The sequence below is a fragment of a genome, unplaced genomic scaffold (genome assembly GCF_019419815.1).
Source record: "Pyrus x bretschneideri cultivar Hongxiangsu unplaced genomic scaffold, Pyrus_bretschneideri_v1 Contig61, whole genome shotgun sequence".
In the NCBI taxonomy this organism is placed as follows: Eukaryota; Viridiplantae; Streptophyta; class Magnoliopsida; order Rosales; family Rosaceae; genus Pyrus; species Pyrus x bretschneideri.
In genome coordinates this window covers 982,053-997,747 of record NW_025999800.1, presented here as the reverse complement: position 1 = coordinate 997,747, position 15,695 = coordinate 982,053, and the positions used below count along the sequence as shown (strand labels likewise).

Here is a 15,695-nt window from a genome sequence, read left to right as displayed (position 1 = left end):
AGTCAGTCCCCGCAGTCACATCTCCCACCCGATCAGTTCAATTGACTACTATACCCTGGTATTCTCCTATTGCGAATGAGGTCGGCTACTCGGTTGGTTGCTTTTTAAGGGTAGTTTTGTAAAACCAGATGCGATGCGCTTGGTATTTTTTTTTTATCAAATGTTAAAAAATAACAATAAATTGCAGGTACAAAAAAGTTTGAGAATATTCAAAAACATATAAATTATATGAATTTTTAAATTATATTTCGAATTTTCTGAAATTACTTTAATTCTAAAAATTTCAAAATTAAAAAATGTGATATGATCCGGTTCGACTTCGAGATTATAGAACGAAAATTAAAAACGTTATTTTTAATACTATCGGTCCGAAATCACCCCTAATTTTATACATTTGTCATATCTTATTAACCTACTTGGTTTTGTTAATTCTCATTTATTTTGTGAGCACTTATTTTGTTTTATTGTTTTGGCTTATTTTTAGTTACGTCCCTTGCTTGATTGGTCCAAAAATCACCCCTGCTTGATTGGAGGTTCGTATGACATTTGAGTTTCGAGACTTAGTTGGTCTTGCATGTGATTTTTGGGCCTTGGATACCAAAATACAAACGTGCCAAATTCTTCTGAAACTAATCTCTACCACAAGTAAAAATAGAGTAATGCTAAGGAGACCAAGTTTTTTAAACCAAATTAGGTGTCACAAATAAGAAATAAGCACGTTAATCGACATTTAATTAATAATCCAATTATCTAAACCATATTATTTAGATCCTCTCCGGATCTCCTCACTGGGGATCCGAGGAATCAATTAATACCAACCGTTCATTAAAGATCTTGCGGCCACAATTAAATGCTTTTTATATTTTCAAAGGTAAAGCAACCTCATTTTCATGAAAAATATATATAAAAAAAAAAAATTGTGGCCACACGATCTTTGATGACGGATGTTATTAATTGATCATCGGGATCCCTAGTGACGGGACCCGGAGATGATCTAATTCCTAGTTTACAAATTTGGTTTAAAAAATTTGGTCTATCTAGCATTATTCCTAAAAATATCCAAAATTCTTCAAAACTTAAAATTTCCTCCACCTCTTACTCCAAAAAATTTCATTATGAGAACTAACAAATATGAGACAAAATCCAAACAAAACTCGAACATAATTGTAAAATACGAGCCAAAAGTGGAAATTAGCATTTTACCAAAGTCTTGAACATCAAACTCTACGTTATGACAAATGCAGAATGAACAAGTATTGCCTTAAAAGACAACCAAAAGGATTTTGTATACAAACTCTAAACTCCCAAAATTATTCCTCCCGTCGAGATCTTCAAATATCAAATTTCGCCGACGACACAAAAAAAAAAAACGCCATTTGTTTTTAGTTTACCACATGAAGATCAATTAAATTAGAAATTATTTAACCGCTTGATTAATGTCAAAATTTATGTGTTTAATTAAATAACATGATTCATCTATTTATTAATAATTGCTAAATAATTTTGAATTTAGTTGATTTTAAGCATAATTGATTTATAAATTGTGACTTAGAAAACAATTCAAATCATTATGCAACATTGCTATCAATTCATATAAGAAAAAATCAAAATAAAAAGACAAAAGCCAGTAGTTGCCACAAGATCCAAGAGCTTATCAAAGAGTACAAAAAAGGTGCCAGCTTTTCATGGTTTTGAACTCTGCTTTTGTAAGTGTCAGCCATGCATAGCTCAAGAAGGTGCAGACTGGGACACTCCAATCCCACGGCTTTGTGTGTATGGCACCAACTACTTCACTCTTCAGTCAGCTTATATATCATATTGTTTCCACATTTTTTTTTTAGAGATATTTCAGTGTAATCACAACATAAAATAATATAATAATGATCATGTAATGTATCATTTTATGTTCTGATCACGTTGAAAAATCTCTACACATTAGATCCACCACTGTCCCATTTCCAGTACCACTGCCTTATCACTAATAACATATAATAACCACCCTTTCAGCTTACCAAAACACCATAAATATTATTATTAATATTAAAATCACGTGCCCCATCACCTCATCAACATTGCCAATTACAAATACATCACCAATTCATCATCCCTTCACACCAAAATCTGCACGTGCATCGGTCAAAGTTTGAGCACATGATCCCACCGATATCAGATCCCAATTTAGATTTTTTTTTTCTCTTCTTACGCTCATTTTTAATCATATTGGTATTTTTGTATTGTTTATTTAATCTGATAGTCAGAAATAAAAAAGAATGCGTGAGAGTTCTCTTTTTTTTTTTTGTTTCAAAACAAAATTTGGTATAAATCAAACATTTATCATGCCATCTAACGATAAGCTTCTTCAGAGTACCCATCTTCACTCACTCTAAAAGCTATCAAAAATATGAAGCGGTGGTCTAGAATTCTGGCTGCTTTGGCCCTTGCAATTTCCATGATATTTTCAACATGGCCTAATATTGCAACAGCAGAAGCACGGCCGTTGGCTTCTGCTTCTGCAGCAGCATCAAAAGCAGCATTTTCAACTTTATCACAGGTTCTTAAAGATTTGGAGGCAGGCAAGAAGAACCCAAATAAGCAAATAGGCTCAAGCTTTAGAAGGATTCCTCCAAGCACTTCAAATCCCACCCAGAACAGGTAAAGTAAAACTACTTTCTACTGCTTTCAGCTTTTTAATCTCTCTCTCTCTCTCTCTCTCTCTCTCTCTCTCTCTCTCTCTCTCTCTGACCTCAATTGCCATGTTTTTGTTTGCCAGGTATAATCCACCATGAAATTGTTGAAAGAGGCTCATTCATTTTTAGACGACTTGTAATGCAAGTACAATTTTGCTACCTGAGGTTTTGTTACCTCTAATTTTGGCTGTAGATTTCTAGTCTTCTTTTAATGTATATATAGGATGAGATCTTTATATCTATTGATGCAAAAAGGGAGTATGTTTTCTCCTCAAACTTAATTAAGTTTGTATCAGGGGCATAGAGTAGACGATCTGGTCTAGGTTAGTACTAGCCTATGTGGTTAATCAAATCGATTATCTTGGCAATAATTTTAACGAGCGCGACTGCGTATACTCACCTGTCTTATTTTCTCACCACATTATATTGACTTGAGTTTTGTTTCCTATCTTTTAGTTATGAAGCCGGCGAAAAATATAACAGTTGGATCGGTATAGCAACATTCGTTTTTATTAATAATCCAAGCAAATTGGAGGAAATACACAGTAATGCTCAAGTTCATCCAAATCAGTATCAGACTACCAGTATAGTAAGCTTCTCATCAACTGTTCCATCTCCACGTTATCATGTTGTGGATAGAAAGAAACCACTACCTAGTGACTCACTAACAACACTGTTATCACGTGCCTCATCACATGTGCCCTGTTGAAAGTATATTAAAGTTCTAGCCAAAAGTCCACAGCTCACGGTTTATGTGACACATAGTTTAGCACATTATCCGTTTATTATATCAGATCCAAATATTTTTCCTATTTTTGCAACAGGAATTTAGGTCTAAAACAACGGCTAGATAGGCATCATAATCGTCAAGAGTTAACTTTCCTTTGTTTCTTTTGGGTGAGAACAAACTTATCAGAAATCTTGACCTTGTAACCAAGTCACGTGATGAGTGGGAGAGATAAGAGTGCACGGAGGATACCATGGATTCTCTCCGGGTCTAAACTTCTAACTGCTCTTGCACTGTCATGACACTATCAGCCAGCCCTAAAAGATTTACATGCAACTACAAAGACAGCAAATCTACTATGCTCACTGTATAAGAGGTACTGGAGTTCTTAGCCGTTAGATCTTGGCAGCAAACAGCTGCTATAACTATTCTTCAACACCTCTTGACGAAAATGTGAAGTTTAGTCGATCAGTATTATATTTTTGTAGTTCCACTAACAGTTTCTTATAATTTATTCAATCATATGTCCATCAACGAGTGACCGGCCCAAAAGCCTCCGACTCCCTTCCGGTTTTGAGCAAGTGGCATTGGGTAGGAAACAGGAAATCTCAAGTGCATAATAGAAATACTACAAGATCCATGAGCTTTTAGAAAGACAAAGATTGAAAGCTTTTGAGTGGTTTTTTAAATGAGCTTAACACATTGCCAGCTATGAGTAGGTAAGATCCAACACTTCCTAGTCACTAATACGTAATTAACACTATGATTAACAAACAGATTAAGCATATGCGCAGGTCACTGTTGCTACTTGCATCACGTAAAATATATAGTTTAGCACATGATCCCCCTGTTATCATATCCATATTGTTTGAAGCTGGTACTTAGGTATAAATCAAAGGACTACGCATCATTGACTTCATACTAATTGTCATTCCTCGATCCACATCCACGAAAGGCGACGGAGAGGAAATGAAGGCCTGGTGTAGAGCTCTGATTGCTCCGGCTCTGGCTTTCGCTGTGATACTAGCAGCCCGGTCTAATGGAGCAACTGCGGATGCTCATTCCCTGAGTTCCGTTGCATCAGTCACGGCTTCATCATCACAAGCTCTCAGAGATTTGCAGACAACCATAAAGACACTATAAAGCAGGCTGGCTCGTCCTTACTATGGGATCAGTACCGGAAACCGCCAATTCACGGCGATCCATAAGATGGCCAAGAGGAGGAAACGCAGAACCTAAATAAACAGAACCCAACACGGTCTAGTTTCCATTGGGAAGCAGGATACGTAGCTTTCGTTAGAGCTATATCCCGCTTCGCATGCTGCAACTGCAGGTGGTACAATTCGTAATGCAATTACAACTTTGACATCTAAGGTTCTTAACTCTGGCTATTGGAAATGAAAGGGAACTTTAACGAAAAGCTTCCGATACCGTTCACTTTAACGAAAAACCATATTTTTACACTAAAAAGTCAATCCTAATACTATTTACTTTACCTTTTATTTTGTCCTTATCGTTAAAACTCAAGATTTTCAAGTCTCTTTCATTAGTTTTCCTATAAAATTACTCATAGTTTTCTCGGATGTATATGCAGAACAATGCCATTCTGTTACATCCTCTGCAGCGCTGAACAAAAGTTACAAAACACAAAGAGAAGCAGATGATGCACCATATCATGCTTTAGACTTCTTAGAGGATTTTGACTCAACATCCTCTCTGTGCCGTTTCTTCTCTTTCTTGGAAGTGGATTTGGATGCTCCCTCATCTGTGACTATTTTCTTCGACTTGTTTTTCTTTCCTTTAGAAACATTCTCGGCTGCTGAAAACTTTACAAATTTCTTGCTGTTCCGTTCTGTTTTCTTTGGTTTGTGTTTGATGCCTGATGTACTCAGAAATGGTGCAGGAGATTCCTGCAGATGTGCAATCTCTTCACTCATTTGCTTTACTTTATTCGGTCGCGATGTGTTCTTAAAATCGTCTGAAAGAAAGCTGCCGCTCTTTGATGGCTTGGTCTCACTAGAGCCAAATGTAGAAATAAATTCATTGACAGTTGATTGTTTCGATTCTTGCCTGGACCTCCACTGATCAGGTCTAGCAGCAAATCTGTCAATTACAAAAGGGTTAACTACATATACAGCAAAAATTCAACTCCCAACAAATAATGCTACAACATTGTATGCCAAACGACAAACAATTAGCATTTCCAATTATGTGTGTGGGGAACTGTGGGGCAGAAGCTACCCAGCATGTGGTAATTACTTGAATTATTTCAGATACAAGTGCAAGCTTTCCTTAACAGAGAGAAAGGATTTGACACACATCTTGACTAACATCGAAGCACATTCAAAACTTGATATTCTGAAATAGAACATGGCAAATAGCTTACCCATCAACATCTAGTTTCCGCATGAGATGAGGGCCATGCTTCTTGTTCCAAAGCTCATTTTGCACAGCTACCAACTCAGTTACTATGGCCTCTCTCAGTGCGATGTTACCCGCAGTAAAACACTTTTCAACAGTAAAAGAGCCTGATGATTGCAATGAAAGCTCTCCAAAATGTCCACGAAGCCTTCAAAGTATGCAACAGAAGATCAAATTGAATCAAGCTTAATTGCTTGGAACCATAAGACAAATATAGGGGCATCATGATACATACATACATACACAAACTATGTAAGCAAGCAATCTATAAATTAAGTTATAGGGCATACTTCATGATTAACCGGCGCTTCAGTTTTGCAGAAGCATCAGAACTTAGAAAAGCTTCAATTACATGAGCACCTTTGGAATCTTTAGCAATTTCAAGTATGTTATCAGCATTGAGGCACGTAATGCTTGTAATAAAAGGATGTATGAATTCCTGCATGGTGAAATGCATTAGACAATAGATCAGTGTAAAGAAATACAAGATTTCAATACAAGAACAGTGGCATCTATCATAATTGCACAATTTTATTTCTTGAATGTCCTAATTAGAATATATGAGTATATGTATACGAGGACCAAGGTCCATAGATATTCATTTATGGAGACTGAATTTTACAGACAAAAGGCAGCGATGATTTTCTTTGAAACAATAATGGAGAGAGTCAAAGTGCAACAATGGAAATGCTGTAACTCTTTATTTCAACGATCTTAAAATGGGCATCACAATATGCTAAAAGTATACCGGTCAACTTATGGCTACTAACTATATATGGAAGCACCCAATACTATAGTTGGGAGCTCTGATTTGAGTAAAACTATGAGAAAGGTTACATACATTTTGAAATTGAAAAACTCTTTGGAGAATCAAAGAACCCATGACATGCATTCTACCACCGGCTGGCCAATTCCAGTTGGACTTATCTTCACAGTAGAAGTAGCTGTCAATAAACAGTAATCGGGGAACAATGCATGTAGAGTCTTCATTGCTTGAATGTACCGCAGTAGCAAGGGCCTCACAACACTGTCAAACGAGTAATGGAAACATAGGTATATGATTAGAATGAATATCTGGACTCACAACCAGAACAAAAGTCTTGTATACAAATAAATACCATACACTATCCATCTACTTTATTCATCAGTAACATTGTAATTGAACTGATTGGCCGGAGAAAACACTATATAATTTGGCAAAGGGGTGTGCTATCCACACCCCTTTTTACTTCTCACACACCCCTAGTTAATTTTTGTACTTTGATCTTCTTCAATTCATCTGATCCAATGGCCGAAAATTAAAAGGGTGTGTGGATAGCACACCCCTTTGGCAAAATATTTCGAATTCCAAATACATAAAACACTAAGGTGGAAATAAAGAAATCATGTAAAATAGGAATGACACAAATTCGTTATCAACCTTATGCTCATAAGTATGCAGCCTTTGACTTGCAGCAATCAGCGAAGAAATAACTCCTGATTTTCCCGTTTTGAGCAGATCCTTAAATTTAGAACCAAGTTCCTCCCAAATCAACTCCATCTAATGGGCAAATTGACAATAAGGTGTTATGACAGAATGAAGAGTTTTACAAGAAGATATTAGACATGTACTTTTGAGAAACAAATATGCCAAAGTAGCTAAAACAGTAAACAAATTGTGGGAAAAGTAAATGGAAGCGACTAATTTAAAGTAGAACACTTAATAAACAAAAAACCCACAACAGAAATGCTAATACTAGAATAACAGGAGAGGGGAGAAGCGTGATAAGGAGTAAACAACTCAAAAAGCAGCATTGCCACAAAACATACTTGATCTTTATGCCGTGCTTGAGAAATCAAGGCTTGAATAACAAAGTTCCCACAATGATGAGATGAAAGCTCAAATAATGAGTTTCCAAAAACTTTTGTGAACATTTCATTGTACAAGACTTCGGGAGCCACTCCCAAAACAACCTGCATTATTCACAAAATATAATTAAACAAACCAAAGCTACAATCAAGGAGAAAAACATAGCAGAAGATAAATAGATTCGAATGTGAAAGCTACTGTGAAAATATTATTTTAATCCAAGAGTGCCTACAGGGAGTTGAAATGTAACTGTTGGACTACCGTCTCAAAGAAGTTATCATTATAGAAAAGGGTACAAGATAGTACAACCATAAAAACTTGGTCACAGTAGACGATTAATAGATGAACATCACAACTTATCCTTCTGTAATGTTTTTGTGCAGGCATAAGTGTTATTAGTGCAAACATTATGAATAGACCGTTTACCTCAATTAAATGGCTATATGCTGTTTCTTTCATGAGATGTAAAATGCCTCTCACTTTAGTCGTTTGGATGGATTTTCCTTCTAAAATATCTTCCCTAGTACATCCAATAAGAATGGGGATCAATTGCAAAAGCTTTTCTTCATCTCCTGCTAACAACTGCAAAGCTGTCTGCCAAGAAAAAAATAAAAGTTATAGCACAATTCAAGATTGATTCAAACCTTGAACATTATAAAGCGATTAAAGGACAGAGTGTCAAGGATTGTATTATAAAAAAAAAATTCATGCGTAAAATCCTGGGCACACAAAGGGTCAAACATTAGATCATACAAAAGTAATATAAGACACAAATTTCATCCACGAAATAATTACCTCTCATCTGAAAAGAAAATCATGGCCACAAATGCTTAAGTAAAATAAAAAGTGCCCCTTCTCTTTTTATCATGAAATAGGCTTCCATGTCTTAAGACTCATCGGAAGCTAAACAAGTACCACAAATAGAGATTTGGACGCCAATTAAGAAAGATTTTGTAGGGAAACCCGAGTTCAACTAGAGTAGCAAACCTGGAAAGCTCAACTTCAACTAACATCGAACCTCAAGGAGTCAGATGCGTCTCTATTGGGAGAAAGGAAGCGTAATCACGGTGCTCTCCAGAAGCCACAAAAAAGGTGTGAGGAGAAACGCCTTAGAGGGAGTGACAGAATGACCCAATGTGTATTAATTCTCTAGCCTCAAACAAAGTGATAAAAAAGGGGAGGCCTTCGCATTCCTAATCCGGTTGACTTATGTAATTGTCAACAGTATACAATTAAAATGCTGCTAATATCTTGTTGTTAACACTATAATACCTCTAAGTTTAATTTGTTTTACTTTCACTTTTAAATATTTGGTAATTAAATAACTTAACAGTTATCAATTGACAACTAAAAAGAAAAACTGACTAAAAAATAGTAAGACAGTATATTAGAACATGCCTGCAGAACCAAACTGCTGTACTGATCAACTTGCAGGGTCTGAATGTTGTTTTTGATACACTTGAACATCCCTGAAACAAGAAAGTCAAATAAACGTGGGAATCCCTGTACAGAATGTGGTGTAATATCTGTGTCTGCTCGAGATGCCTTGAAGTTCAATTGCTCTGCAACTGAAGAAGACTTTGTCCCATGAAACTCAGAAGAATCTAATGGTACTCCTTTAAGAAGAGAAAGAAAACTTCGGAGAACATGAGATCCATAGCGATCGTACATCAGATCACCAGGATTCTTTGCAATCACCTGAAAATATACAAGATATATAAAGGGTATTAGGAAGAAAATTAAGAAAAAATAAATAAACATCACAATTTACATATGCCCCGAATATGTAAATTCATTTCAACTGTTTTAAAGTTTTTATGGTTTTAAAATGGTACAGATATAATAGGCAACAAACTACAACATGCTGAACGTTTTGACCTAAAACAACTTGATACCTTGCATATTGCATTTACAGTGTCTTCAATAGCAGAATACGCCTCATCGTCCTCAAGATGCCTAGATAAAGACTTGATGGCAGACTCAGCTACATGAGAACCAGATTGATCCATTGCAATAGAAGGGAAGTCCTTCGCACAGTTTCGAAGGAAACCACAAAGGCTGTCGACATCACAGCCGTCAAGGAGTGTCTGCATAGTATGGCTTATGATATAATGGGTTGCCAGTTCCATTTCTCTCCCCTTAGCTTCCTCAAGGGCATTACCACATACAACTGATCGCTCCTCCATATCATCCCCATTACTCGCGAAAAGGTTATCAATTTCCTTAAAGTAATTCATGGTTTCAGGATCAACCTGTTTCCTACACAACAAGTACTCAAAATCATTAAAATGCCAAACAACTCACAGATTAACCATCATTCTCAAAACCCTCATAAGAGAAACTCGTCATGCATTACCTAACCAATGGTTTTTGTGTCTCCGAATCGCCTTGATGTTTCGAACCCCGCCAGGATCCCTTTCTCCCAACATTGGCATCAAAGGAGGAACTTTGTTTATCATGCCTTCTGCCCATATCCATTTTCTTTCTACTCCGTTTGTGTGACTTATCCTCTCCACCCATTCTGCCTCCAATTCGTCTCAACGGCAATGCTTTTGAGTTTCGACCCAAAAGAAACCACAATTAAACCCCCACGGACCAACCCCACCAGACACACAAATTTCAACAGCCTCCTACTACAAAACAATTCAAATTAACAAATTAAAAACCCCCACCATGCTCAAAATCCAAATTAAAAATGTCAAAACAATAACAAAATTAGCTAACTTTCTTCTACTAAGATGGTAGATAAAATTAAAATCTAGAAATTACGAAAAGAACACAGAGCTATTGAGTTCAAAAACCCAGAACACAAATTTTAAAATTAAAATTTATCTATGGAAAAAGGGATTAATGAAATTTACTTGCTTTTGTGGAGTTGCAGCGAGACTGCTCTGCTACTGCTTGCTCTGTACACAGAACCTAACTGGAATTCGCACCAAAACAACTATAACGCGTTTGCTCTAACGGCGGGGTTTCGGCCGTTTTAGCCTTTAGGGTTTAATAAGGGTTTAAACCAAGTTTCTTGACCCGACCCGACGATTTTTCAAAGACTGCTTACGAAATTGCGACATGTCGTTCATGGAAGGGTTTGGTCATAAACAGTCAATTATTCTCACGGGCTGGACATCACAAAGATTATTGGGCCTAATGGCCCACTACAAAAGTAAGTTTTGAGCTTTTGGTTGCAGTTTTTTTTTGTTTTACTATCCTAAACTAGACTTAAGGAAATGAAAAAGGGTCTGAATTCAAATGCAGTAACTTGTAAATAAATTCCTATCCATCAGGACAATTCATCAATTGTACGCAATTTTGATTGTCATTTATTATCGCATACAATATCATAAATAAGAGAGTCTCTTTTTTGATTGAAAATAACAAGGACGATTTTCTTTTATACAGAAAAAAGAAGAAGATGATTTTCTTAATTTATTGAAGAGAAATGTTAATGAGACTGTCTCAAAAATGAAACTTTCCATGGACTTTTCATCAATCCATGTTTTTGGCATAACTCTCGTGCCAACATTATAAAACATTATGCCAAAATCATGGGTTGGCAGAGAGTCCATATAGTATCTCATTTTGGGAGTCTTCTTAGTATTTCTCTTTATTAATTGGGTAATGTTAGAGAGATCAGATTACTAAGCCAAACTTTGTAAATCAAATGATGTGGATGTTTAACTATGATTGGATATTACTTAGGTGTTGATTAACGTACTTACTTTCTTTTCGTGACACATAATTTAGTTTAAAATTTTAGTCTACCTAGCATTATTGTAATTAAATTGACTAACTAAGATACTATTGAAATTATTTATAAACACAACAGCACATATATAATATATATGTAGAGAATAAAAATATGTGAACTTTTTTGTATTCCAACTTAGTATTCAAGAACATGTCTCCTAATGCCACTTAGTACTACGGTCTAGTGGTATTTTTCTTCACTTGTAAGTAAAAGGTCTTAGATTCGATTATCGTTAAAGATAAATTTGAGCTACATTATTGCTAGCCTACTGTGAGGCTTAGCTAGGCTTGTCAAATAGGTCATATTTGTCGTGTTCGTGTTGTTTTCGTATAACACTTGTTATCTTAACGAGTCGGGTCGTGTCACACTCGTTATCTTAACGGGTTCTTAAATGACCTGACCTGTTATGACCCCGTTAAGAAAAATATTTTTTTTCTAAATTTGCACATACTACATTGCCACATAAATATTACTTTGTAAACTAATTCAAAACAAAATCAATCTTAAATCGAAAACTAATTCGAAGCAAAACCCTATATTTTGAAAGTAATTCGACATAATCAACTATTACCTCGATTAAGGCTCGAGATTCATTCGATCCAGAGACAGAATTAGAGATCAAAGTAGTAGATCGATTGGTGGTAGGTTACTAGGTCGTATGTGGTAACAGTACTATGATGGAGGGAGACTGGAAAGGCTAGTCGTGTATTCGTGGATGACTAGAGTTGAGGTTCGAGACTGAGATTTGAAAGTTTAGATCGAGAGAAAGAGCGGCTGACAGAGAGAGTCTAATTTAAGGTTGAGAAAAACAATGGATGATCGAGATTAAATCTTAACCGATCTAATGATCATCAATTTTCTAATTTTAATTAAAAAAATATGTATATATATTTATTTATTTTAACTTTCAGCTCAATTCTGGATTAAATCATACTACTGTTAATTATAGTTTTTTTTAGTCATATAAAATCATTAAATTAATATTTTTCTAATCGTGTAACGGGTTACCCATATGTATACCTAGACCGACCTGTTATCTTAACAAGTGTTTATCGAGTTACCCAATAACGACCCAATTCATTATCGTGTCGACCTGAAATTTGTTAATTTTGTATCGTTTCGTGTCGGGTTAACGGATCTTGTTAGAAATTGTCAGGTCTAAGCTTAGCCCACTCCCTAATTCCTTAGTGTAGAGAATATTATTTGTTAAAAAAAAAAAAAAAAAAAGGAAACATGTGTCCTAATAAGTAATAATATTTTATTGTTACTTTATATTCTAATCCATCGTTTTTTTAGAGTTTTAATGAAAAGGGTTTAGACCAAGATTATTTTAATTAAAAACCATCTTATAGTTTTCTTTAAGCAAAAGCACCTCAAAATTAACCATAAAGCTAAAGGCTTCCAATTCTACATGGGCTGAATTACAGAGCCCAACAGAAACAAAAATAAGTTTCCAAAATTACCCCAACAAGGAGGCACAGGTCTGAAACTTGTTAGTTCTCATGAAGGAGAAAACTCACGTCAGCTTCAAGCAGAGCGTCGATCAACGTTTCATTTTCTGGGTTTTTCTTCCTTCATTCTCGGTGCATATATCAGTTCTTGAATTTCCTTGTCCAAGTTAGATTCAGATTTGGAGAATAACCAAACTTTGAGAAGAAAAAAAATCCCAAATTATTGAATCCAATCTCCAAATGTACAATTAAAAAGAAATGAACAGGAAAAGAGCTGTGCAATTGAATCAAGGAGGAAGACACTCAAACTGAATCCATTTTCCATGGAATAGGAAAAAACCAAAAATTCCAATTTCTTGCATCCATTTGTCCATAAAACTAGAAAGAAAAATGTATCTCTACTTGTGATAGAACCACCTTCCCCATTTACAAATTCTGGAAAAGAAAAAGAAAATAGAAAAAGTAGACGAGAAAGAGAGAGAAAAGTGACTTCAACCATGTCGTTCAACTTTCATAACATTGTTAATGTTAAACACTTCTAGGAAATAGTATGATTTTTTTGCCACTTTTTTATAAAACAATGCGACTCGTTATGTTTTGAATCTGTAACTGTTTCTGGAAAAACTAACATTGTCTTTGCAAAAATTAACACTGTCTCTGGAAAAACCTAACACTATCTCTAGAAAAATTAACACTGTCTCTGAAAAAACTAACACTGTCTCTGGAAAAACTAAGATTGTCTTTGGAAAAACACTGTCTCTGGAAAAATTAACACTGTCTTTGGAAAAACTAACATTGTCTCTAGAAACAGTGGCTTAGATTCCATAAACAATGTTACTTAAAATCCATAAACAGTTTATTTTTATAGTCCAAAAATAGTGACCCGTCATTATTATTGAATAGCATACAGATCTCAAATTTATTTTCTGGAGAAACAAACGATGAACTCTACTGATGAAGAAAAATTGAAAAACATTACCTCAAATTCACTATGAATAATAACGACGATCACATTTCAACAAAATAATACAAAATGTAAATTAAATAGCATGAGGATCTATATTTTTGTTTCAAAGAAAAAGAAGAAGGACTGCAAAACAACGATAAACTCCATTAACGATGAAAATTTGGAACTCAACCTAAAAAAGTTAGGGGTAAAATCGACAAATTATAATTTATTATAGTTGGACCATTTTTAGTTGGACTGTTTTAATATGGGCCTTGTACTAATCATTAAACAAAACTTATAACATGATTTTTTATTAAAACTAAAACTTTTCAAGCCATTTTCATTAGTTTTTTTTTTTTTTTAGCAAATCAGAATTTATATTCTAATTAGATTATTTTTATTTTCAGATCCTCCTATAGTAATTTGAAATTTGAATACTCTTCATTTTGGACCGGTGTTGACTGTTGAGTATTCTTGGATTGTGATTGCTTTCTAAAGGTAGTTTTCTCGTCGCACTAATTCATACATTGTTCACGAAGGATTTGGATCCCATCTGGATTCAAATTATGAGAATCTTAAGGATCCTTATATCTTAACTATTCATCATGCATTATGCAATCAGAAATCATTTGATTTTTTTTATATTTAAAATTGAATACAAATAGGATATGACGAAAATTGATCATATGATGTACGATGAACCGTTAGAATGTAGAAATCCCTAAAATCTCCATAAAGTGAATTCTGAAAATATCCTCTTCCGTTCACGAAAACATACTTGAATATAGTGAAAATCTGTGAATTTTTTTTTTCAACCGATAGAGTTTTTTATTGAATTCGAAATAAAATGTTTCTCTCTTCCACAAGAACAATGGATAAATACTCGAGAAATAACAAACCCTATCTATGACTACCTCCTTACAACACAAATCATTGAGTGCTTATCACACATTAAATCGTACAGCGCATGTGTTCTCAATGCATATAAATTCTTTTATTTCATGCTTCGTATAATCTCGGTTACTTTCATGCATTTACGGATTGATTCAGGATGTAAAGGTGACGTTCAGACAAATTGCCCTAAATTGACTCCTTGATTTAAAAAAGTTACTATTTACTCCTTTTGCTGCTTTACAGAGGTGTAGACTTTTCAAGCAGCACCCACAAGAATTTAATTTGAATTGATTGGCATCGGTTATTACATGGATCTAAATTAAAATATCACAGCTGGAAATTGTCTTGTCACTCCTTATCATTTTGGACCTAGATTGTCTGTCATTTCCATCACATATTCTTTTCTTTTTCTTCTATATTATGTGATCACGGTTAAGTCATATTAATATTTTATATTAATTTTTTTTATAGAAATAATAAGATAAAAAACAATGGTAATATAAAATATTAACGTGACTTAACCGTGACCACATAAATATAAAGGAATGGGAATGGTATGAGATGGAGAGAGCAGACAATTCAGGTCCTATCATTTTACTTGTAAAGCCGATGCATATCTAACTTAGTTAAACTAGAGTAGAATCTCCCTTCAATCCTCTCATCTCACACTTTTTTTTATCTTATTCTGTATATAAAAAATTCAAAATAAGATGTAAATATAGTGTAATCACAATCATTTAAATACGAGAAGATGAAAGAGGAGAGAGATTAAAAATAGAGAAATGCTACTCCAGTTAAACTCTTTCATACTCTGGTAGGGTTTTGGACCCCCTTCCTTTATTATCTTCTTTCCACAATTATGGCTAGTTGTCTTTAGGGTACTGCCATCCCAGCCCTTTTTGTCGGGCAATTGGGCAATTTTGCATAACATCCAGAATAAACAGCTCCATCCCATTTTAAAAAGCCGGG

The 15,695-nt window shown here is 34.8% G+C and overlaps 1 protein-coding gene across 5 annotated transcripts; it reads right to left on the bottom strand.

The window, feature by feature from the left end:
* Nucleotides 1-4,943: 4,943 nt before the first annotated feature.
* LOC125471787 (pumilio homolog 23) lies at nt 4,944-10,692 on the bottom strand. Of its 5 annotated transcripts, none has more exons than XM_048572540.1 (11): nt 10,546-10,692; nt 10,041-10,317; nt 9,580-9,943; nt 9,083-9,382; nt 8,111-8,278; nt 7,645-7,788; nt 7,256-7,375; nt 6,677-6,862; nt 6,126-6,274; nt 5,801-5,983; nt 4,944-5,517 (listed from the first exon to the last, which is right to left on the bottom strand). In XM_048572540.1, the coding sequence occupies exons 2-11, from the start codon at nt 10,202-10,204 to the stop codon at nt 5,088-5,090; spliced, it is 2,208 nt and encodes a 735-aa protein (XP_048428497.1). In that variant the 5' UTR covers nt 10,205-10,317; nt 10,546-10,692; the 3' UTR covers nt 4,944-5,087. The 5 variants fall into 5 exon arrangements, with proteins under 5 accessions (XP_048428497.1, XP_048428501.1, XP_048428498.1 ...); XM_048572544.1 differs by having other exon boundaries at nt 9,580-9,936; XM_048572541.1 differs by having other exon boundaries at nt 10,550-10,691.
* Between the last annotated feature and the right edge of the window lie 5,003 nt (nt 10,693-15,695).

What these genes read in the sequence shown, in the direction of transcription:
- LOC125471787 (XM_048572540.1), bottom strand. Translation starts at nt 10,204, where the DNA reads ATGGGTGGAGAGGATAAGTCACACAAACGGAGTAGAAAGAAAATGGAT. An exon ending in ACACAAAAACCATTGGTTAG is followed by an intron (nt 9,944 to 10,040) that starts GTAATGCATGAC and finishes CTTGTTGTGTAG; the next exon opens with GAAACAGGTTGATCCTGAAA. An exon ending in GAGTTTTTCAATTTCAAAAT is followed by an intron (nt 6,275 to 6,676) that starts GTATGTAACCTT and finishes TTCACCATGCAG; the next exon opens with GAATTCATACATCCTTTTAT.